General features: G+C 31.3%; 2 protein-coding genes across 3 annotated transcripts; one reads left to right on the top strand and one right to left on the bottom strand.

Annotated features, from left to right (window-relative positions):
• Nucleotides 1–10,997: 10,997 nt before the first annotated feature.
• LOC107492394 (uncharacterized) lies at nt 10,998–18,436 on the bottom strand. Its single transcript, XM_016113419.2, has 6 exons — nt 18,333–18,436; nt 17,711–17,779; nt 12,156–13,055; nt 11,808–12,056; nt 11,614–11,700; nt 10,998–11,508 (listed from the first exon to the last, which is right to left on the bottom strand). The coding sequence occupies exons 1-6, from the start codon at nt 18,434–18,436 to the stop codon at nt 10,998–11,000; spliced, it is 1,920 nt and encodes a 639-aa protein (XP_015968905.2).
• On the top strand, nt 18,132–23,893 carry LOC107492456 (kinesin-like protein KIN-14I). 2 transcript variants are annotated; one of them, XM_052262561.1, is made up of 18 exons: nt 18,132–18,572; nt 18,849–19,015; nt 19,109–19,252; nt 19,392–19,631; nt 19,716–19,787; nt 19,977–20,129; nt 20,220–20,348; nt 20,438–20,519; nt 20,621–20,716; nt 20,801–20,974; nt 21,054–21,160; nt 21,244–21,422; nt 21,639–21,800; nt 21,878–22,131; nt 22,284–22,447; nt 22,560–22,745; nt 22,854–23,356; nt 23,454–23,893. In XM_052262561.1, the coding sequence occupies exons 1-18, from the start codon at nt 18,455–18,457 to the stop codon at nt 23,533–23,535; spliced, it is 3,012 nt and encodes a 1,003-aa protein (XP_052118521.1). In that variant the 5' UTR covers nt 18,132–18,454; the 3' UTR covers nt 23,536–23,893. The 2 variants fall into 2 exon arrangements, with proteins under 2 accessions (XP_052118521.1, XP_015968964.1); XM_016113478.3 differs by having other exon boundaries at nt 18,133–18,572; nt 23,451–23,893.
• The last annotated feature ends 1,411 nt before the right edge of the window (nt 23,894–25,304 follow it).

Here is a 25,304-nt window from a genome sequence, read left to right on the forward strand (position 1 = left end):
CACATAAATCGTAGCGGTTTATGACCAAGCCCATTTGTATAGAAACCGTTACTGCAGTAGCGGTTTATGACCAAGCCCATTTGTATAGAAACCGTTGCTGCCTATAGCAGTTTCTGTTAGCCCATTGTCCCACGTAAATCGTAGCTGTCAGTAGTGGTTTACGTATTCCTCTAAACTGCTACTGTCAGTAGCGATTTTTATAGTTTTGTAAAAAATTGTATTTGCGTCTTATTGTTTAAAAAGTTATATTTGAATAAAATTGATCTCCAAACATTTTATTTAATTGAATTGTCCTAATTTAAACCCTATATATTTTGACAAAAATAGTTAACAACAAAAAAAATTAATCAAAAATAACTAAAACTTATCTTATTTAATAAATATTAAATAAGATAAATTCTAACGATTTTGTTTGTTTTTCTGGTATTACCAATATTTTGACCTATCTATTGGCTATTGCCCCTCCTAAACAGAAGGAAAGCAGGAGAATACAATTTTTTAGTTTCATTACCTTCAACCTTATCATTATTTGGTCGGTCCAAAATGCCTAACTCCATCAATGGAAGCGGGAGTGCTATACTTTCATTATTCTTTTTGGAATGCTGGGCATCGTGCCTCTTTAGAAATGGCATGTTATAAGAGGATATATGGACCATTTTTATTTCAACACTAGTATTCCATTACTTCATCATACCATGACCCTGGCCCCTTCACTTTTTTATTTTCCTATCTTCCCTTTTAGAGAGTTTAATTAAACCCACGCCTATTGCTGTACATTTTTTAATTTCATTTTTCATCCACTAATTATTCCTAAAGCAAGTAATGAAGGAAAAGCGTACCCTTGTTCCCTTATGTTTATTACATAATTAATTTATGTCCGGTGTAATTTTAAATTCTTGTATAGTATATATGTTTTGCTTTCCCTAATTAATAAACTCATATGATGATGAAAGCTTCTACTTTGACAGCAAAAATGGGCTATAATGGTGACTCTTTTACATTGTTGTTTTTAGGATCCTTCTTACCAAAGCCAAAGTTATCCTCCGATATTAAAGTCACCGCTATGATGAATACAGTAAGTGACAATCTTCTTTTAGTTTGGGGTCATCGAATATATACAGTGGCCAAAAGTGTTCACCTGCATTTCATAAAGGTGCATACTATATGGTAAAAAAAAATAGTAAAGAAACAAAAAATAATCTTTATAAATAGTTAAATATTTTAAAAAAAATATATATCATTTTAATTTTATTAACTTTTTAAAATAAATTGTACATACTATTCTTCCTTCTCTTCACACAAGCACTTCTTAGTTATCCTTTTATAAAAGAAGAATAACATTTTGGGGTAGATTCTTTTGTTCAGTTTTATACTCATAAGTATTGGAATTAACAGAGTACAAGAGTTTTCATTAAATTCCTTATACATTTTTTTTTGTATTTTGTTAGGTAGACAATGAATTTTATAAACAATAAATTTTAAAATTGCTCCAATAAAGTAAAAATATACTACACCCTCAAATTATCCATCTAAATCTTAATATTAAGATAATTATCCGCACATCTAGTAAATTAAACATCTGATATATTTATTATTCACATTATTTAGTATTTTCATTTAATATTTTTATTATCTACCTGTACTTTTCTTTTTTAAACTTTTCTTATATATAAAAAAAGGGATGAAAGATAAGAAGAGGAAGAATAAGATGTCAACCACATCGGCACACTATTTGTCCTCTTTCAACACAATCAAGAAAGAACTCAACTATGGGAGCCAACTTTTTTAATTAGTATTAATCAACTTTTAATCCTAAATTTTAAATTTCAATTTTGAATCTTAAATCGTCCAAAAAATAAGATTAATTCACAATAAAAAATTAACTCTCTATACTTATTCGGTGAAAAAAAAAATCTTAGTATCAAAATTATATTTAACAATATCCATTTATTCATTAGTTAAAATCTTTTGTATTTGAAGTATTTAAATGGTTAATATTTGAATACTATACGCTAGCTAGTAGGTACTATATATAATTCATTTATTTCATCAATAATCTTGAATTATGAAAAAGAAAAGAAAACATATATATATATATAAGATGATGAGAAGAGGAAGAGAGGGCATGTGCTTCAGTTGAGTGATGTAGCTGGCCATCTACAGAGTTGACAGCATGAACATGCACCAGAAAGTGATGGGAACCTCACAATGCAAAGAGAACTCCTCATGAATACAATCATATTTTATGGGTAGCAGCTGGGCTCACTTAACATGTGAAACTCATAAAGAAAAAGTGCTAGTACTAATAAACACATACCTTTAATAACCTTTCAATAATTATATATCTGTAACTCTAAAGTTTATTTCCTTACATTAATTTCTAAAATTATGGATCGAAATTAATACCTTTTCTTTTTGAACCATTAACAACTTTCATTTGCAGGTCCCATATGTATAATTAGTCTACGTTTCTACTGTGCATTTTTTGGATTGGACCTATAATTAGAGGGGAAGAAAATAAAACCTAAGGTTGCGATGATCTGATTTATATCTAAACTCTAAACATACAGTAGCTTTTTGGCCTTTCGCTGTGAATGATTATTTCTTTTAAACTGTATTTATGACTTGCTAATTGTTTATTAGTGTTAGTGTAGGTAGATTTTGATCAAACAAAAAAGATTTAGTGTTAGCATTTTGATCATTCTTTGAAGAGTAAGATATTTTTCTTTAATACTCTTCCTAATTTTATTTTCTTTGCTTTTGATGCTAACTTGAGAGGAAATAGTTTCTCCAAAATTGTTTCAATGTAGTTCTATTCTTCAATCTAAAAAAATGTTAAAAACAATTATTCTAAAAATAAGTTTACTACTCTAACCAAAAGTTTGAGTTAAAATAATAATAAAAAAGAAAACTGCTAAAAAATCTCTACCATCTATAAAATCTTAATTTAATGGAACTAAATTAGTTAAAATCAGTATTTTAATTTAAAAAATGATTATAAAAATTTAATTTTGAACCATATGATGTTTATAATAGTTTATACTATTATTTAATTAAATTTATGTTGTTATTTAATTAAGTAATAAATATAAAATAATTATTTTTAATTATATAATGGTACATCATGAGATATTTGCATATAATTTTTTTATTTTTTGTAGTGTATGAAAATTAAATTTTAAATAATTACAAAATCTTTTTACATTTGTCTTTTTTATTTTGAGAAAAATTATAGTTGAAGGCTTTCGCAATTCACATGGTTAACGGATTTGTCACGCGCTTACGTAGGAGGGTGTGAGAGTGAGAGTGTGTACGAAACTAATTGGATAGAGCGGGTGGCGTGTTAGTTGACTGAGATGCAGGTTGCCGGTTGCCGGCTGCCGGCGCGTGACGTGGACAAATAATTGGTTTGAATGGGCTAAGTGGGCCATTACATGGACGCTCTCGTGGGCCTTCCCGAACCTACTTGCTTTGGTTCCGAACTTCCAATTTGAAAATTTTGAACGTTACGCTCATGCCATGCTTGTGCGTGCCTCCACGTCCGTCCACCATGCTGCTTCAATTTACAAACTATTAAACTATATACTATTTTCTCATTATGAAATTATTAAATATCAAAAAGTAAACTTATAACACAGCTAGTGTGTGTTTAAAGAATATTGCATTGTGAGATTAAAATATTTTTGTCTAATGTGAATGTTTTTATCCTTTTTCATTTTAAAATTGGTTAAAATTTATTAATTAGCTAGATACAACTTATTGCTTAATGTAGTCTTAGATTGAATATAAATACCTTTTATCTATAAAAATTAAATAATGTTAGATTACCATAATTAATAGCTTAATCATTACCTCATTTTTTTCTGGACTTCTTTTTCCATTTCTATTTTCGTATTCTTATATTTCACAATAGGAGCCTAATTTTGGTTTCATCTCATTGATGTTCTGTTTGCTATAACTATTTTAAATTTTATGAACAAATTTACCAAACACCAGTTTTATATTCTACTTATTAAGTGCAATCTTTTTCTTCATTTTATCAAATAACAATCCAAACTTTTGAAGAGCTTTTTTGGAAAAGTCTAAAGAAGTCGACCATGATTAAGTGAAAAAAATATATTTATATGATTATTAAATTATTAAATATTTATATAAACAAAAAAATAATTACCTCGGCTAACATGAAACAATAATAATATAACTTTTCACATCCTAATTAGAAAAAAAGACAAATCGATCTATGACTTTTTGGTTTGCGGACATTTAAGTCTTTGAAAATTTAAAAATACATTTAAGTTTTCAAAATCTAGACATATCGATCTCTAAATCTAATTTATTCAATTTTAAAAATTCTCCCACGTGTACATCCGTATTAACCAAGTCAATACAATATGTTTGATTTTTTCATTGAGTCCGACAGACCCAAGTGAACATGAAGGATTAATATGTTTAGATTTTGAAAAAGTCATTAACTTAAATGTATTTTCAAATCCTTAAAAACTTAGTTGTCTGCGGATCAAAAGGTCAAGGACCTATTTGTTCTTTTCTCTCTAATTTATAATGTTGAGTTTAATTACTAGTGATCCAATAAAGAGGTTCTCCTTGATCCATGAAGCGTCTATGCGGCAAGGCTAGGGCCAACAGACAGGTCAATATACGCGACCATACCATGATTTGGATCCTAGGTTCTGAGTTTGAGTCGATTTATTTGGAGAGAAAGTAATAGATTTTCTCCCACTACTTCAATATAATGAGGGATAACTACTTGTCATTCTTATCTGAAAAAAGTCACATGGTTAGTGATCTAGTTCATGACCATATTCTATAAATACTTCGTTACTTTAGGTATTTTATCATCCAATTTTCACTTAAATCTATTGTATAATCAATTCAACTAGATGTTTTTTAAAAACGGTATAATATTCAGTTTTTTATTATAATAATTAAAAAAAATAAAACAAATACATTTAAATAAATTTAGTGTCTTGTTTAAATTGAATACACATTTAAAATACAAACTAAATAAAACTAAAATTTAAAATTTTTGTTTCAGTTTTATTATTTTTAATTATTAACAGATTATCATTTAAATACACTTCCCAAAATATAAATTTAGTAAAATTGAAGATTTTAATTCGTCCATGTGATTATTCGTTCGCGTTGTTGTCTTCTTCGGCGCCGCTGCATCATCCCCAGCGCCGTTCTTCCACTTCGCCGTTTCTCTACAATGCCGTCGTCCGCCTCGCTCGTCCTTGGCATCGCCTTCCTCCTCGCCGTTCAGTCCGCAGTCTCGCTTCGTCCTACTCTTCGTCGCGTTAGTCCTCGTCAGCGTCACTAATCCTTCTTCGTCGAAAGTGGACTTCAAGTATTTTGGATGTGTTTTAAGAGAAAGTAATTCATAGTTAACCGTATGTATCTGTTTAGTTATTCAATCACATTGATTTTGTATGCCATGTACAACATCCTAATTTCCATTGGAGAATGGTTTAGGTAGAAGAACAACTTAAAGAATCATAATTCTCAAATTGTCAACACTATTATGTCTGCAATCACGGCCACTGCAAGAGTTTAAATTTTTTATTTATGATTTTGAATGTGTTTTAGAAATATTTTGTGTATCACTTCATAATTTTAGATGTGTTATAATTATTTTTTAATGTTTAAATTTAAGTTTTAGATTTATGATTTTGGATGTGTTTCAAAAATATTTTCTGTATACGTTAATAATTTTAGATATGTTACAATTGAAAAAGAAATTACGACCACTTTAAGAAAGAAGTAGAGAACGAGACAGAAGAATAGAAGAAAGAAAAAAATCGTGTAAAAGAAAAAAACAATAATAACTAATCATAAGTGGATAGAAATTAAAAAAAATAATTTTTAAAATTTAAATTAATCTTAATTATAAATGTGTATCTAAAAAATAATTAAATAATATTAAAAATTAAACAAAGACTAAATTTTATTATACAAATAATATTTTTCCTGATTTAAATTCTTACCGACCTAAACATCGAAATAAATGCACTTTATACTTATTTATTGCCACTTCCAACCTCTTTCACTAAGTCAATTTACACATTATCCATTTAAGGTATATTTCGGAACAATAATCGTATTATTACAGAAAAAAAAAAAAAAGTGGTTTAAAATATTTTTGCTACATTTCCAACAAAAAGTCCATACAAAACACATTTTCGTTCGTAAATCATGTACGGCTGAAGTGATGATTAAAGCGTGTGCAATAGATTTAATTGACTTGGAGGAGAAGGACATAAACAATTGATGATCAGTTGTTACACTGTACTTTGCTATGGTTGTTTTAATTTCATCATTAAAATAGTAATTTGAAGGCTGTGGAGGGTAACTGTTTTCCAACAACCATTTCACTAACCGAAAGAGAAGGTTTACCAAATAGTGTGGTTGCATGGCCCATTCCTTTCTAATAAGTTACTGGTAAATGGGATTATTTTATTACAATATACGATGTGAAACTCAGTGAATGCTTGCTTTTCAACCTTTCTAACCTGCTTAACCCAATGTTGGTACGTGTCTATATATTAGTTTATGTACTTCCTTCACTTTGAAACTAAACCGCATTTTCATCCATGGCTCAACATGCATCTTATTATGAGAATTACACACATCAATTTTGCCTTCTAGTTCAATTAAAATAAAATATTATACCTCTAACCACAAAATAATACATAATTAATACTTTTTGTTAACTTATTAAAAAAAATATAAGTAGATAATAAAAATATTAAATAATGTGAACAATGGATATATCAGATGTTCATTTCACTAGATATGCGAATGATTATTCTAATATTAAGATTTAGATAAATAATTTAAAAATATAATATATTTTAATTTAATTGATAATTGTTCATATTGTTCAAAACAATTATTGTTTACCTAACATTATCTTTTTGTTAATATTACTAATCATAACTATTTGGAAAGTGAATATTTTATTGATACATCAAAAGACACATACACACATGTGAAAATATTTTGTGCATACACTTTCATCTAATTACAATCCATATATAATTTTGAGAAAATGGAATGCTAAAGACTAGCATTTTAGTGAAAAAAAAGTGAGTTAATATTATATCAAATGCAAATATTATTCACCTAATATTTGTATTAAGAAAATATAAACCTATTATAGATAATTAAGCATTATAAATTTTATTTTGATATAATTTTCTTAACAACCGATAATACATACATCAATTATGTATATGTATACAAAGAATTAATTACTAAACTAACTATTCATATATAATATACATAATTTGAATACAAGATATACATTAAAAATTAGTTAAATAAAATATATTTATATACAAATATATGACGGCTAATACATATAATATTCTTTAAAAAAAAAATTAAAAATACCCCTAAATTTTATTTGGTTTTAATTTTGTCCAAAAAAATTTTAATTTGCATCAAATATATTCCTGACGGCTAATTTTTTAAAAAATTTAAGATCAATTCAACAATAACATAAAAACAATTCTCAACACAAGCAAATCAAACATAATTTTCATGCATTATTGTTAGATTGGTCTTAAAATTTTTTGAAAATACAGGGTATATTTGATGCAAATCGAAAACTTTTGGGACAAAATTGAAATAAAATAAAATTTACGGATAATTTTAAAATTTTTGCCAAATTTTGGAGACAAAAAGTATACTCTACCCTATTTTTGTATATATATATATATATGAAGAAAAAGATCCTTTAAAAATACATAAATAAAGCTTTTATTTTCTTAAAAAATAATCATGCATTATTATATAAAAGATGGATACATGATGTGGCCCTCCAAAACCTTAATTAACAGGAGCAAGCTCATTGTTTAATTTGCTCTTTGGGATTAAATACCCAACGCCAAAAGGTGCCTAAACAGAGAGGGCACTTTTGATCATTTGAGTCTTAAGTCTTAACCAAAAGGACCATAAGTACCAGCATCTAAGCTTGCTAAACCATCATAACAATCATATTATTCTTAATTAACACTAGAGAAAACCCATGATCAACTTGAAATTCCAGCGTTAGATGGACCTACTAAGTTCCCTCTATAATTTGAATCAAGTGAGCAAAATGATACAAAGCTAAGTTGGGCTCGACCAAACCAAACGCGCTATTGTATGTGTGGATGAGCATTAACGAAGCAGACAAATCCAACCACCTTCTACTTCTCTATAGCATACTTTTCTTTTATTTTAGGTTCTAAGAATAATTTTTTCGAACCCCAAAAGGGAGAGGTTTTTGTTCCGCTAAGTTAGGCAAAGAGATGGAACTTCTTTTCTTTTCTTTTCTTTTCTCTCCCCTTCGATTATTTTATTATTATTTTAATTTTCTTTCTAATTAGAAGGTAGCAATAGCACATTCTACAGAGAGAGGATCATCTAAATTAAATGGTATGGCACTATGGTTGATATTAGTGACTCTCATCATGTTATGATCCTTAAATTATACACTTGTATAATTTGTTTAAGAATAAAAGGTTACTTGGACAACTAATATATAACCTACCTAGTATTATAGCTAGGTGATGCCTAGCCAAAGCGCATTGTTTATTTTACATGAAACATTAAAATCCTCCACTTTTAAATTGAAATACTTAAATTGGAAACTTGGAATAAAAGAGAAGAAAATAACTCGTGTGTGGGAATGTGGCATTGGCCATAAGCCTTTCTTTATTTCATGTGCCAAAGTCGGTTCTTCATAGAGTTGGTGGGGTGGATGAGGACAGCTTCAACTGGTTCATGAGTCTCAATGAAACAATAAAAACGGAGAACATAATCATAATTATCTAAACTCAAAGCATGATCATTAAGATTGATGGTTGGCCACTTTAAGATGATCACCAAAATCACATTGTAAGTGCTAGTATGTACTAATAGCTAGTATCGATCACCTTCAATTTTGAGCTATACTAGAGCAAGGTTAAAATTCATAATTTCATATTAGTTCACAGTGTGGTATTTTGTTGACAAATATGTTAAATCAATTTAAATAGAACAATTTAAATTTTTATATAATAAATATATTAGGAATTTTATATGTTTAGCTTCTTAGATATGAAAAATATTAGGTAACTAACATTTTTTTTTTACTTTACATTTAAACTAACACTATAACAAATTCTTCAATTTCTTTTACTAAATATATTTAACATTCTCTTTTTATTGGCCTATCTTACAGACTTGTATCAAGAAACAAATTATTTAAACAAGAAAACGGTCAGCAAACGTATGTAGCAGTAACCCAACAAATTAAAGTTCAAATGACATAATTTTTTTATTTTTATCTATGTTTGTTTGAAAGAAAAATAGAAGAAAAAAAAATGGAAAGAAAAATAATTATTTTTCATTGTTTAGTTGAGAAGAAAAACTAGAAAGAAAAGAAAAGGGATAGAAAAAAATTGGTGAGACTCACTAATTTTTTTTCTCTTCAACATTAGAAAGAAAAAGGGAAGAAAACTAATTTTTCTTTCTCTACTTTCAATACTACCCCTTTACTTTTTTTAATATATTTTATAATATAAGAATAAAATTATATTTTTATAACATTTTCTTTTTTCTTATTTTTCTTCCATTTAAACGCATATAAAGAAAATAAAAATTCACTCAATTTCTTTTCTTTCCTTTCTTTCTTTTCTATTTCCTTCCTCTTTATTTTTTCCTTTCAACTGAATATTCAAATTTAAATCTCATTTCTAACTTAAACAAAAAACCGTATGCGATATTGATGTCCATCTATTTCTTATTTTTTTTAATATGAGAAATTCTTGGAATTAACAAAAAAATTTTGACCCTCAGACACTAAATTGTTTTCAACAAATATATTTTATTAATTTATACGTACAAATTTTAAAAAATATAAGTACAAATAGTATTAATTTATGTGTATAAATTTTGATAAATATAAATACAAAGTATATATTTTATGTATATAAATTTATATAAATATAAATATAAATTAGGACAATTTACTGAAATAAATATTCTAACCTCCAAATTGATAAGAATACATATTTTGCAAAATGGATACCGAAATATATTTTTTCATAAACTAGGTAAACTGTGACAGGAGTCCCGTGGTTTACGAATGCACATAATCCGCTACAAGGGTGTCGCAGTTTACGTTCGAAGTATTCCTTCACATAATCCGCGGTAGGGGTGTCGCAGTTTATACTTTAGTGTAGACTTAGTTCATTTTTCATGGAGTATGAGTTATTGGATGAAACTTTGGTATGCCTTTTTTATGTATGGGGCAACATAGGTTGGTGCTTTGATTTAATTGAAATTAGTCTCTTGAACTCATAGAATTACCAACAAAATTAGAACACCTTTACTCAAGAGAATCACAACTACGTAAAGAATCGCTAACAATAACCACATCACCGTAAAACGAATAGTAAGTACAACTTTACTTAACATTCATACATGGAAAAGCATAGACTAAAACAGGACAATACAAATAAGAAAAGAAAAATGAAAGCTAATCATGACGACCTAATGACACCTATGCCAATGCTGTGGGTGCGAATCCTCACTAAGCGCAAGTCCTGTGAGTGTGTCCAGTCTGTCCGCATAGCCCACATTGCTTCGGCCAACTAGTATCGGCCTCATCCATGATGTTACAGATTCTTGTTGACCTCGGTCGCCCTTCTCTTGCACGTCTCATGTAAGGATCAGGAACGACAGTAGGACCGTCGTACGGTGGCCACAGACCCTCTGGAACAGGGGACAAAAATCTCATCCGGTATACACTGAACACCTTACTCATGGTATAAATCCCATGGACGTACGTAGCCCAGTCTAACCGGGACTGAGCACAGCATGCAATCGCATGACAGCACGGGTAATGGAGAGCTTGAAAGTACACGCAGTCACAAGTGCAATCTCCGAGGGAAACCCGATACGTCCCAAGCGAAAAGTTACCGGTAGGAGTCGTCTCAGCCATGGTATACTCAGACTGATGTCTGTCGAACAGAGTAACCGTAAAGCACCTCGAATCTTTCAAGTTGCGCTCTATCGCCTTGACCAGATCCCAACTGCGCCTCTGCTGTCTGCCCTCGGACGACAAAAAGCTCTGCTAACCTCCCATATGTGGATTTCACAAGTGCAGTAACCGGCAGATTCCGTGTCTCCTTCAATACAGAGTTAACACACTCGGATATGTTCATCGTCATGTGGCTGAACCGTCTGCCTCCATCCTGGTGTTGGGTCCACTTATCGTACTCCAGTCGGTTGGCCCAATCACACATAGCCGGATTCTTAGTCCTCATAATATCAAACCAGTAGTCAAACTCTTCATCAGTCTTGGCATACGCCGCATTCACGAGCAGCCGCCTTGCATCATGGCCCTTGAAACTGAGAGCAAAATTAGCGGTAACGTGTCGAATGCAATACGCTCGATATGCATGAGGCGGTAGCCAACCACTGTCTGGTGCCTCCAGTACAGTGTTAATGCCGTTGTGTCTGTTAGAGATCACCAGAATGCCTTACAAACTAGATTTCCACTCATGGATTCATATCCAGCTCCAGGTGGCATGTTGTCGCAAGTGGGATAAGAAAAAAGCCCACGACTCAGCATTCTCCCCCTCAACAAGTGCAAACGCAACCGACAATATATTCGAGTTTCCATCTTGCGCAATAGCCAAAAGCAGAGTCCTGCTATACTTTCCAACAGATGCGTACAGTCAATGCTGATTAGTGGCTTGCAATGTTTAAAAGCCTCAACGCATGGAAGGAATGTCCAGAAAAGACGATGAAAGTACTCTGTAGACTCATCAACCTCATCACCTACACGCACTAGAGAAGTCTTCAACAAAGCAACAGTTTCGTCCATCGTTGCTTGCATCCCAAGGATCCACCGGGGTAACTCGGCATATGACTCTTTCCAATCCCCGTCGATCTGTGCGATTGCCTTCTGCTTTGCCTTCCACACCTTCATATAACTAGGTCTGAATCCGTAGGTTGACTCAGTGGCTTCTTGCAACACCTTTATCGTAACCGCTGCATCCGCCCTAACCAACGGATAGATCCTCGCACAAATTACGTGGTAATCGAGCTGTCAGTGGTCGCTCGAAATCGAAGTGGCCAGGAAAGTGTGAGCTCCGTTGTACCTTCTAACCTCCCAGTTACTCTTGCGCTGCCGAAGTGCCACGCGGATCGTCCAGGTGCAGTCGTTTCCAAACTCCTTGCATCTCCTAACATATTTCAGATGATCTGATTCCATAACCTGATATTGAACTCCACGACGAATGCTATAATCCTTAACTCTCATCACAGCTTCCTTCTTAGTCTGGAAATATTGGCCAATCTGAAATTCCCCAGAAGTATTGTCCTCGTGTAATCCTTGGCTTCCAAAGGTGTTTGCCTCATCTGGTTGTTGACTCACTGCTTCCAAGTTCAGCATCGAGAAATGTGGTGGTTGTTGGTGGGACCCAGAATTGGATGGCCCCTGAGGTGCAGGTGGGACCATCTGAGTCTCCTCCTCACTATCCCCCGATATGTGATCGGGCTCATCGTCCGAATCATCTTCCCGCATCGCGTCCTCAACGTGATCTGGCTTATCACTACCAACAAGACCAGTAATCAAACCAGGTGATCTACCTGCCAGTGCTAGAACAAGTGGAGGTGCAGCTAAGAGACAACCAGGTGCAATGACAGGCATCGAAGTAGAAGCACCCTCCACCGTCGTCGACTGAGGATTTGGCACTGAAGCCCCAGAACTGTCGACACCGTCTTCTAACTTGGCAAACAACTCATGTATTCTCACCTCCGAAAAACTCCGCCGATAATGAAACAAGACCTCCATGTCTTCATCCGACCTTATCACAAATGTTTCATACTGCACACCACTTGACACAACCGCCATCGGAATCTTGTAGAACACCTTCTTCACCAACTTGGCCCCACACAACCCTACCTTCTGCAATATGTTCCTCTTTAGATCCGACAAAGTATCGGTCAAACGGATAAAAACGCTCAGCGGTTCTTTATCAGTGAACTTAACACCATGCCTATTACTTTTTTTTTAACCAAAGCAGTATACTAGAACCAACAAGCTCTCCTCACTATCCATTTGTGAAAGTGTGAAAATGACTCTCTACGAATGCCCTACTCCCTATTTTGAGTGGTACATATAGGCGAATTTGACAAAACATAAACTGTTAGATCCTTGTAGCGGTTTATGCACGTTTGCAAAACACACATAAACTGCGACACCCCTACCACGGATTATGTGAAGGAATGCTTCGAACGTTACAAAATTTATAAAAAAAAATGTATTTTGATATCCATTTTGCAAATTGTGTATTCTGATAAATTCGGAGGTCATAGTATTTATTTCAGTAAATTGCCCTATAAATTATTACTAATCCATAATAATAATATTTACTGGTTATATAGAATTATTCTTCTAATATTAAAGGTGTGGGATGTAAGAGTAGAATAAGGTACAAGATTTTTTTAAAAAAATTAATTCTGGAATGATGAATTTTCTGAATTTTATTCAGTTAAAAAAAATTAAATCTATAACAATATATAAAGCCAATACAGATAGTTGACCATGACTTTGGTGTCCAATTTTTTTGGACTATATTAACCCTACAATAAACTATTTAATAAAGCAAATTATAAAGACAAAATAGACATAAAATTTGTTTTAAGAAATCTAATAACTTCCCACTAAAATAAAAACAGTTTTGTTACTTCTATTAACTTCCCACTAAAATGAAAACAGTTTTGTTACTTCTATAAATATAACAACGCATCTTCCATTGCCTCCATCCACTGCAGTTTGGATTTTACTTTTCTATATTTTTCTTGCTCTTCTGTTCTTCTCTTTTCTTCAACACTCTCGCCTCCATCCTCTTCCATTGCATTCATCCATTGCAGTTGCAAATTTCATTGAGTTACTACTTTTACGCATAACATTCACTTATATCTCTTCTCTTTAGTTTACTTATCTAATTTATATTTTCAGTCATTTCTATGCTTTTTTAATTTATTCCCAACTTTTGACGTATGAAAATAGTACTGTATCTCCTTTTATTTTTATCAATTTAATGTAAAAAAAATAATTTTTTTTTTCTTATCAATTTGATGCAGAAAGAAAACAATTTCTTTTTATTTGATATCTGTTTTTATTTTTTTATATGTCTTTGACTATTAATGATTGGATGAAAAGTTTCATAAATATTTTGTTAATTATTTTTAAATGCTTTGTAATAATTTTTTTTGGATTTTCTAAAATATTGATTATGTAGAGTATTATGTTCGAAATTTGAATACATAAATATTTACTTTAAAACTAAATTAAATTATTAATTTTGTCTACCACAATATTATTTTTTATTAATTATTAGTTTGACAGATAACACAATAAATGTAGCAATATAAAAACTTTATTAATTGATTTTTCAAATAATTTGGCGACCTAAAATAAGAATTTTGTTAATTGATTTTATTAATTTCTTTTTTATTTTTAATCTATTTTACATTAGATAATATTATTTTTTATTAATTATTAGATTGACATATAACATTTAAATGTGGCAAGATAAGAACTATGGTATACATTTTTTATTGTTTCAACCTTTATGATTATTTTCTTCTCTTTATTTTTCTATTTCATGAGCCATGTAAGTTTTAATTTATTATTTTATATATATATATATATATTATACGTCTAACAACAATATATAAAGCCAATACAGAGAGTTGACTATGATTTTGGTGTCCAATTTTTTGGACTATATTAATCCTACAATAAACTATTTTGGAAACTAAATTATAATGACAAAATAGACATAAAATTTATTTTGAAAAATCCAATAACTTCCCACTAAAATGACAGTTTTAAAAAATGTAAGACAGTCTGTAAATTGCTAATAAATAAAAAGAAAATGGACTGGTATGAATATCAATATCTTCACATTCTTCATCATCTTCATGCTTTGTTTAATTCTATGTTAGTTTTAGTTTATATCGTTTGTTCTATCAATATCTTCATGCTTTGTTAGTTTTAGTTTATATCGTTTGTTGTTCATATTTTGTTTAATCTTATATTAATTTTAATTTATATCCTTTTGTTTTGAGTACGTTATCCTTTCAGTAGTTTAGTTTTTACTTTTTTGTATTTTTCTTGCTATTCTATTATTCTCCTTTCTTCAACACTCTCGCCTTCGTCTTCTTTCATTACCTTCATCAACTGCAGTTGTTAATTTCATTTAGTCTTACAGCGATTACTATTTTCACATATAACATCCACTTATATCTTTTCTTCTCTTTAGTTTACTTATCTAATCTATATTTTCAATCATTTATCTGCCTTTTTAATTTATTCTCAACTTTTGACATATGAAAATACTACTATGTCTTTTTTTTATAAATTTAATGTAGAAAGAAATATTTTTTTTTGTCTTATCAATTTGATGCAGAAAGAAAACAGTTTCTTTTTATTTGATATGTGTTTTATGTTTTTTATATGTCCTTACCTATCAGTAATTGAATGAAAGAGTTCTATAAATATTTTGTTAACTTATTTTTTTAAATTACTTTGTAATAATATTTTTTTAATTTTTTAAATATTGATTATGTAGAGTATTATGTTCAAAATTTGAATACATAAATATTTATTTTGAAAATAAATTAAATTGTTAATTTTGTCTACCACAATATTATTTATTTTACATATTGGCTAAGTTATTTGATTGGCATATATATAGGACGCAAGAAAATTCGCACCCATCAAAGATTCGTTAAAAACATTAATATGTTAATTTCCTAAACTATCTAAGCTATTAATTATGTAGAGTACTGGATTTGATATTTAATTATATAGAGTACTATGGTTGACATTTATTAATTTCCTAAATTGTATTGCAAAAAAATTAGTTAATTTTATATTTTTTATTTATCACATAATTAACATATAAAAGATAAAAAAAGCCTACACCTATCAGTAGAATGAAAATTTCTCACACATATTTTGTTAACTTCTTTTTTTTTATTTGTATTCTATTTTACATTGGATAATATTATTTTATTAATTATTAGTTCGACATATAACACAACAAATGTAGCAATATAAAAACTTTGTTAATTAATTTTTTAGAAATTTGTTAATTGATTTTGTTAATCTCTTTTTATTTTTAATCTATTTTACATTAGATAATATTAACTTTTATTAATTATTAGATTTACATATAATAACATTTAAATGTGACAAAATAAAAATTATGTTATACATTTTTTATTATTTCAACCTTTATAATTATTTTCTTCTCTTTATTTGTCTAACTCATGAGCCATGTAATGTAAGTTTTAATTTATTATTTTATATATATATATATATATATTCTATTTTGTAAACCATTTTATTTTAATAGATTTTTTAATTAATTTATTTTATTGTATTTTTCTTTTACTTTAAAAACTTTAAGGGTCTAATGATCTTCCGTTTAAACGATTCTAATTATACGATCAAGAAGTAGTTTAAGAGAATAGGTTTGAATTTTGGTAATTTATTAAGTCTAACCTTTATACAAAAAGTTAAAAATATTCTGAAGTCTGAACTTAAAAAACTTAATTTAAAAAGAGTATACATAAACCAAAATATATAAATAATTATTCTTATAAAAATTGTAGACATATATAAATAATTATTCTTATAAATAAAGTTTTTAAACCCATTTTTATTGTAAATAATAAAGTTTACAAAAAACCGAGGTTATTGTAAATAATTATTTTTATAAATAAAGTTATTTTCAATCATTTATCTGCCTTACACTCTTGCCTTACAAAAAAACTTTGCTTCTTATTGATCCTCACTTAATATATTCAAATTTAATGGCTTTGATGGTAGTGAATTTTTGTAATTAGTTAAAAAATTTTAACTTTTTCTTTCTCTCTCTCCGATCTTGGACAAAATCAATTTTATTAGTAAAAAGTTTTTTAAGTTTAGAATATTTTTAACTTCTTATATAATAATCAGACTTAATAAATTACTAAAATTCAAACCTATTTTCTTGAATTATTTCTTGATCATATAATTGAAATTGTATAAACAGAAATATTCTCTTAAACTACTTCTTAATCGTATAATTAGAATCGTTTAAACGGAAGATCATTAGACCCTTAAAGTTTTTAAAGTAAAAGAAAAATACAATAAAATAAATTAATTAAAAAATCTATTAAAATAAAATGGTTTACAAAATAGAATATATATATACATATATAATAATAATAAATTAAAACTTACATTACATAGCTCATGAGTTAGACAAATAAAGAGAAGAAAATAATTATAAAGGTTGAAATAATAAAAAATGTATAACATAATTTTTAATTTGTCACATTTGAACGCTAGTATAATTTATCACCATATAAAACTTCTTTAACACAGTTTATCCCTTCCTTTTTTGTTCTTATTACATACGAAACGACATTCTTTCTTTTATTTCTCCAACTTATTATTACTAATTATCTACTTAAAAAAACATGTGATTATAAAGAAAAAACAGATTATTTTCCCTTTAGATTCTAAAAAGTAATTATATTTACATTTGAATCCATTTAATATTGAGGAGGATATTTAAGAGAATAATTACATGGCGAGTAAATAAATAAGTATCCAACATTACGAAATTGCAATCTTCCAGTTTCAGTTTACCTGCAGTTACGGCCATAAATGTTGTAGAGATACACCATAATCCATAACACTATAACAGTAGCTATACAACTACAAGACAAAATAAAGGTACAGTACAATGTAAACATGTTAACCAACACAAACACCCTTCGCTTGCACTGTTTCTATGTATAAAAGTCAAGCGCACGCGCCATCACTGGGAGTGAACTCAAAGCTTGGGGTTTTGGGGTGGGAGAAGGGAACAAATCCAAAACAAAAATAAAAAAAATAAAATAACTTGAAAGAGGGAGGTCCCACGTATGGTTTGGGTGTGGGTGTATAGGTTCGGAGTGAGTGGGAAAGAGAAAGCGAAAAACCAGCATAGTGGTTAGTGGAGGAGAGTATAAAGCGAAACTTGAATTCCCTGCAATTGCAAATGATCTCTTCTGTATTCGGTAGAGAAGAAAAAAGGAAAAAGAAAAAAGAAAAAAAAAAAGCTAAAAGGTAATGGAATTATGGAATATGAAAAAATCTCAACAACACTCAACAGCACCATCAAAGAGAGACACACCACAACCCACTCTTTAAAACCACTTTTATTTCTCTCTTCTTCTTCTTCTCTCTCTCTCTCTTTCTCTTTCTTTCTCTCTTTCTTGTTCCTCACCTTAGATTCTCTTTTCTCTTCTTGCTTCTGCAATGTTGGTGAGCTGGATTGTTGTTGAACTTTGCCTCTGCTGAGGGACTCAAGAGCAAGCTTCTGTATTGCATTGTAGTGGTGTTCCAGTTATGGCGGCAGAGGCAGCATTCTCCTTCTCAGTGGCGTCCGTGGTGGAGGATGTGCTTCAGCAGCACGGCACTCGCCTCAAAGATCTTGATTTGGAGTCCAGGAAAGCGGAAGAAGCTGGTATTTTCCCTTCATTTTTCTGAGATTTTGGAATCGCTGATCATAATATGAATCTATGACCTCTGAATTCTGCATTGCTCTTTTTTCAATGCTGGGAGATAGGTTTATCAATGTCTGATCACTGTAAATTCAACATCAGAACAATTTAGTCCTTTGATCCACAATCCATCTTTCCGTGAATGTATTGATTTATCATCTTTATCTCTGTGACGGTTGCATATCTGGATTTTGTATGAGTTATTCTGAATTCTCAAATAGAAAATCATTGATGTGCAGCATCTAGAAGATATGAAGCAGCAGGGTGGCTTAGAAAAATGGTTGGAGTTGTTGCGGCCAAAGATTTACCAGCTGAACCCTCTGAGGAAGAGTTTAGGCTTGGTTTGAGAAGTGGGATTATTCTTTGTAATGTTATTAACAAGGTTCAATCTGGAGCTGTTCCCAAGGTGAATTAGATAGATCCTAGTTTAATTTACTCACTTTTCTCTTATTGTTTGTTTAATATTTACTAATGTCTGCAATGTGTTCTTCATTTTAAGGTTGTGGAGAGTCCTGTTGATTCTGCAATGATCCCGGATGGGGCACCATTATCGGCATATCAGTACTTCGAAAACGTGAGGAATTTTCTGGTTGCTGTCCAGGAAATTGGACTTCCTACTTTTGAGGCATCTGATCTCGAACAGGTATGTAAAATAACATACTTTTTTCTGTTTCAACTTTGTTTTTCTTTATAGAATTCGGATAGTGGTGAATTTAATTACGACCTTCCAATTTGATTATGCACTGCTTTGTCTTTCTGCTGAAACGCTGGTTATGTTTTAGGGAGGAAAATCATCCAGGATTGTGAATTGCGTCTTGGCCCTTAAATCCTATGGTGAATGGAAGAAGAGTGGGGCAAATGGTGTGTGGAAATTCGGGGGAAATCTCAGACCAGCTACATCAACGAAATCTTTTGTGAGAATGAACACAGAGCCATTTACTAATTCCTTGTCGAGGACCTCATCGATTAATGAAAAGTCTCTAACTGGTCTTAACAATGAAGCTGAATCTAATAGTAAAATGGTAGGTAAGCTTTATTTGTGGCATTGCTTGGCTAGTTGAGCTGAAAGAATAACTAATGGAATGATCATAATCACACACTTGCAGTCTGGTTCCCATTCATTGAGTTCGCTTGTTCATGCAATTCTATCAGATAAGAGGCCAGAAGAAGTTCCAATGGTAAGCTGATATATTGTAGGTGTTCCACAAATGATCAAGTTAGTGGCTACTTTGGTAAAATGCATTTGAAATTTGTATCCTGATAGAACAATTCTCAGTCCCATCACTAGTCTTCCACTGCTTCAGTACTATCGAGAGTGCGTTTGAGCCTACAAGCTCCTTAGTAATATTTTTCTCTGCATGGAACAGTTGGTTGAATCTGTTTTAAGCAAGGTTGTGGAAGAGTTCGAGCATCGGATTGCAAGCCGAGGAGGTGAACAGGTACAGCCAAAAATAACTTCAAGAGATCCTGTTTCTCAAAGCAATGGGTCTGCATTGAAGTTTGTTATGCCAGATAAAAAGGTAACACAGTTACATTTTGTTATGCCTAGTGTTTGCAACATTCCAGGACCTTATGAAACTTAAGAATGCATTTTTGTTGTAATTGGTTAGGTGGACAACAGGATTAATATGGTAACAAAGAAAGAGGATTTCATTCAGAAAAGCCGTGTTGCTGAGCAATCAAGAAGCCAACTTCTGAGACAGAAAGAGCTATCTGATCAACAACAGAGGGATATTCAAGTAAAAAATCTTAGGCTGTATTTGTCATTATAATATATATATTTTTTACTTGATTTAATAAAATATTTTGGTTCATTATGTTTTTGTAGGAACTGAAGCACATGCTCCACACAACAAAAGCTGGTATGCAGTTTATCCAAATGAAATTTCAAGAGGAGTTCTCTAATCTAGGTACTACAGAGTTGGGATTAATTAATTTCAAGTTCTTTGCTCAATTGTTGCTTCCCTCATTAACATGTCATTATCTTATTTTAACTTCTATTATTCCATAGGTATGCACGTTTGTGGCTTAGCTCATGCTGCATCCGGATATCATAGAGTTCTTGAAGAAAATCGCAAACTATATAATCAAGTCCAGGATCTCAAGGGTAATAAGAATACTGATTAATGAGAGGTTTCTTTATTTTTTAAGTCCTAGCATAGAATTAAGATGGATTATTTTGTTTGATCAGGGAGTATTCGAGTTTATTGTCGAGTAAGACCCTTCTTTCCTGGACAACCAAACCAGTTGAGCACAGTTGAAAGTATAGAAGATGGAACTCTCACTGTACATATTCCTTCAAAGAATGGGAAGGGACGCAAATCCTTTAACTTCAACAAGGTTTTTGGACCATCTGCATCCCAAGGTTGGTTTGGTTTTAGGTCTGAGTTTTCTCCAGGATTTATTTGTTAGTGTGATTGAAAATTTCCCCCCTCATTTTGCAGCGGAGGTCTTCCTTGATATGCAGCCACTCATTAGATCTGTTCTCGACGGTTTCAATGTTTGCATATTTGCATATGGCCAAACAGGATCAGGAAAAACTTACACTATGGTAGAATTCAATTGAAGTTTTCTTTGGAAAAACTGAGATTTAATTTATTGAGCTTATTCTCATTTAGGTTTTTTAATACGTAGACTGGACCAAAAGAGATCACAGAGAAAAGCCAAGGTGTGAACTACAGGGCTCTAAGTGATTTGTTTCTCATAGCAGATCAAAGAAAGGATACTTTCCACTATGATGTTTCTGTTCAAATGATTGAGATATATAATGAGCAAGTCAGGGATCTACTTGTTAGTGATGGAACAAACAAAAGATATCCTTTTTACCGGTCATTTGATTCTCATTTGGAAGTGCTTATATGGTTATTCCTGTCATGAATTATCTCTCTTAAAAACTTGAACTATTAGGTAGAGGCACATGAATGGTTTTAAATCCAATATGCTCTCTCATGCAATTTGGATTTTTTCATAGTGCTTTCATGAAGAACACAACCTTTTATTTGTACTGCTTGCCCTTAACCATTGATTACATTAGAAATCCGTAGTAGTTCCAACAAAGGGCTCAGTGTGCCAGATGCAAGCCTTGTCCCTGTATCATCAACACTTGATGTTATTGAGCTAATGAACCTTGGGCAAAGGAACCGCGCAGTTGGAGCAACAGCCCTTAACGATCGTAGTAGCCGATCTCATAGGTATATCCTCTTGTTGGCCAGTGTTTCATTCTGATGGTGTTTTGCAGGCAGTGCTAACTTGGTTATCAATTTGGCAGTTGCTTGACTGTTCATGTTCAAGGAAGAGATTTGACATCTGGAACCATACTTCGCGGATGCATGCATTTAGTTGACTTGGCAGGAAGTGAAAGGGTAGACAAATCTGAGGCCACAGGAGACAGACTAAAAGAAGCACAGCATATCAACAAATCCCTTTCAGCTCTTGGGGATGTCATTGCTTCCCTTGCTCAGAAAAACTCACATGTTCCTTACAGAAATAGTAAACTCACACAATTGCTCCAGGATTCACTGGGTAAGGTTTTAAGAGCTGTCTTGCTTATGGGTCAGTACTAGTAGTAACTATATTGCATGTGTATTCTCTTAAACTTTGTCGAATGCTGAGTCAGGTAGACCTTTTCTTTCGAATGAAACTAATAATGCTGTCTGATCGGGTTTTAATTTCAGGTGGACAGGCCAAAACACTAATGTTTGTTCATATAAGTCCAGAGAGTGATGCTATTGGAGAAACACTCAGTACCCTTAAATTTGCAGAAAGGGTTGCCACAGTTGAACTCGGTGCTGCTCGAGTAAACAAGGATAGTGCAGATGTCAAAGAGCTCAAAGAACAGGTTAATATTCAAATTTAACCACTTTTTCTTCATAACAAAATAAAATCTTACAAAAGAGAATATCAAATTCCATCACCACTTATATAAGTCTAACTATTGGGTTTTACTTCAGATTGCGAACCTAAAGGCAGCATTGGCAAGAAAGGAAGGAGAATCGGAACATTCTTTCTCTGGTAGCTCTGAAAAATACAGGACAAGGGCTGGTGATCTATCACCTTATCACGCAAGCCAGCGAGGCACAGATGCTGGGGATCGCCCTGGATGCCGGCAACCAATGGTTGATGTTGGCAATATAGGGGTATGCTCTCAAAATATAGAGTTTCTCTAAATATATAGCTAATTTATGCTTTTTGGTTAGTTATTAATATTCCTTGAACTCATGGAACTTGAACCATTCATCCTGCAGCTTCAAAGTAAGTCCAGATTTAGACACAAAACTCAAAGCTTGGATTTTGATGAGATGTCATCAACTTCACCACCCTGGCCCCCAGTAAGTAGTCCCGGGCAGAACTACGCAGAAGATGATAAAGAAACTGGTTCTGGAGAATGGGTGGACAAAGTCATGGTAAACAAGCAAGACGTAAACAAAACTGACAACCTCTTAGGATGTTGGGAATCACCGGGAGCCAACGGGAACTTATCCGATGTCTTTTACCAAAAATATCTGCAAGACTCTTCTAAGATGTACTCTGAACAATCCTACAACATGTTCATGGGAGGCAACCAGTTCAGCATGATGGCGGGTTCTGATGAAATGGATGAGCTTGATGCTGCAACCAGTGATTCCTCTGAACCTGACCTGCTTTGGCAATTCAATCATTCTAAACTCTCCACCATGACCATGACCAATGCAGTTGGATCAAAGACTAAGAGATCTATCCCAAAGTCAGCAAAGAGCCCAGAAATGAGGTAATACAAAAATGACATTCTAGTTATGATTATGATTTTTCAGCATCAGTGGATAATGAAAAATAACTGACTTGTGTTTTGACAAATTTTATAGCAGGATCGGTGCTTCTGTTTCAAATAGAACAGCAAGGCATCCAGCTCCAGTTGATGTCAAACGTAAAGCTGGCAATAGAAAGTAAACCTGGTTATTTAAAACGTAAAAAGAGTGATTTTTCTTTTCTTTTCTTTTTTTTTTCTGTTATATATATTTTATTTGTCAATTTTTTCAATTTTTTAGAGCGAGGAGAGGTTTTGCCATATATATATTTTTTACATTTTGTGTTTGTAACTTTTTTGTAATTTGTAAACACGCATATAATGGGAGCAATAATGCTTGTTGCTTGTATTGTGTTTTATCTCACACAGCAGCTTAGGGGATGTAATTTGTAAACACAAAACTCACTGCAATGGTTTCTGTCACTTTCTGTGAAATCAGTTTTCCCATCACCGTTTTTGTCTCCCTCCTCCCCCTCATAATTAAACTGCAATCTTTTTCTATCTCCCACTCTTTGTTTTTGCTTCAAGGTTATTTTATATTTTTCTGTTTGTCATTTGTCAGTGTTTAAAAAGATTTATATAAAGTGTTAGTATAAGTGTATAACAAATATCAGTTTGATAATAGTTCAACTAAGTTGGTTTAATAGTTTATTGGTGTAATAAAAACCAATTGAAAAAGAAGGAGATCCATAAGAAAAAGAAAAAAGACTTAGTTAAATTTAATTACAAAAATAATTTATTCATAATATTTCTCAACAACTATTTTTACCATACTATAAATATGAATTTACAAAAGTAAAACACACATTTTCTATTATGGCGATTTTTTGTAAAAAAAAAACATAGAGAGCTAATTGGGAGAGAATTTTAATTTGCACACCGGAATATGAGAAGCGTTATATATATAATGTATTCTTTTATGATAAAAAAAAAACATAAAAACACGCAAATACATTTTTTTAATTGAATAATGCTACACATAAAAAAAAAATTTAACTAAGTTCAATCAAATTGGTTTAATATAATAAAAATCAGCAATAATTAATATTATTCTAAATTTTATTATTTAATTTGGTTAAACTTGATTCATAAAAATACTTGAATGTCTAACATTGCTAATAAATAATAATACAAGGATAAACAATCTCCCATCAGTCCATCACTTTTTAAGTTTTAAGTTGTGATTTTTTGGTAGATTTTAAGTTTTAACCTTTAAGAGTGAATGACTGAATGGTTATGCGTTTTTGGACATGGAGTTAACGGGTTTTTGTGTTTTTGGTCTGGGAATAAACGGCTTAACTCTTCACAGTCTACATAACACACCAGTGTATTATTTTTAATGTTTTATTTTTTGGACTGGGCGACAGCAGTGTATTATGTATTGGCGTTTTCTTTTATAATATGTTACAATGTAGCCCAAAGACCAAAAGTTATTGGGCTTTGACATTAAAGTTGAAAATATTTGGGAGCTATCATGTTTCCAATAAAAGTGGAAGATGATGTTCAAAAAAAAAAAAAAACAGTAAAGGCTAAATAATGAATGGAACTCTTAAATGTTGTATCTCTGAGTGTGTAGGTTTATGATGTTATATTGCCAATGATAAACCCTTAGTTGAAATTTTAATCTGCCATGAATTAATTTTTAACGTCTGGTGTGGAGAGATATGAAAAATTTTTTCATTAATTTGTTTTTATACATCTAAGATAAAATAATAAAAAAAGAAAATAAGGAATGCTAAAAAACAGCAACTTTTGAAATTTGTATTATGAATGATATTTTTAATAATGTGAAAGATTACTCATTTTTTTTTGTTAGTTACATGTTGGTCAGAATTTAATAAAACTACCGCCCTAAACTTTTCCAAAAAAAATTATGCAAAATGCAAAAGCAAAACTAAAATTATTCCAGAGC

The sequence above is a fragment of the Arachis duranensis genome, chromosome 6 (genome assembly GCF_000817695.3).
Source record: "Arachis duranensis cultivar V14167 chromosome 6, aradu.V14167.gnm2.J7QH, whole genome shotgun sequence".
NCBI lineage: Eukaryota > Viridiplantae > Streptophyta > Magnoliopsida > Fabales > Fabaceae > Arachis > Arachis duranensis.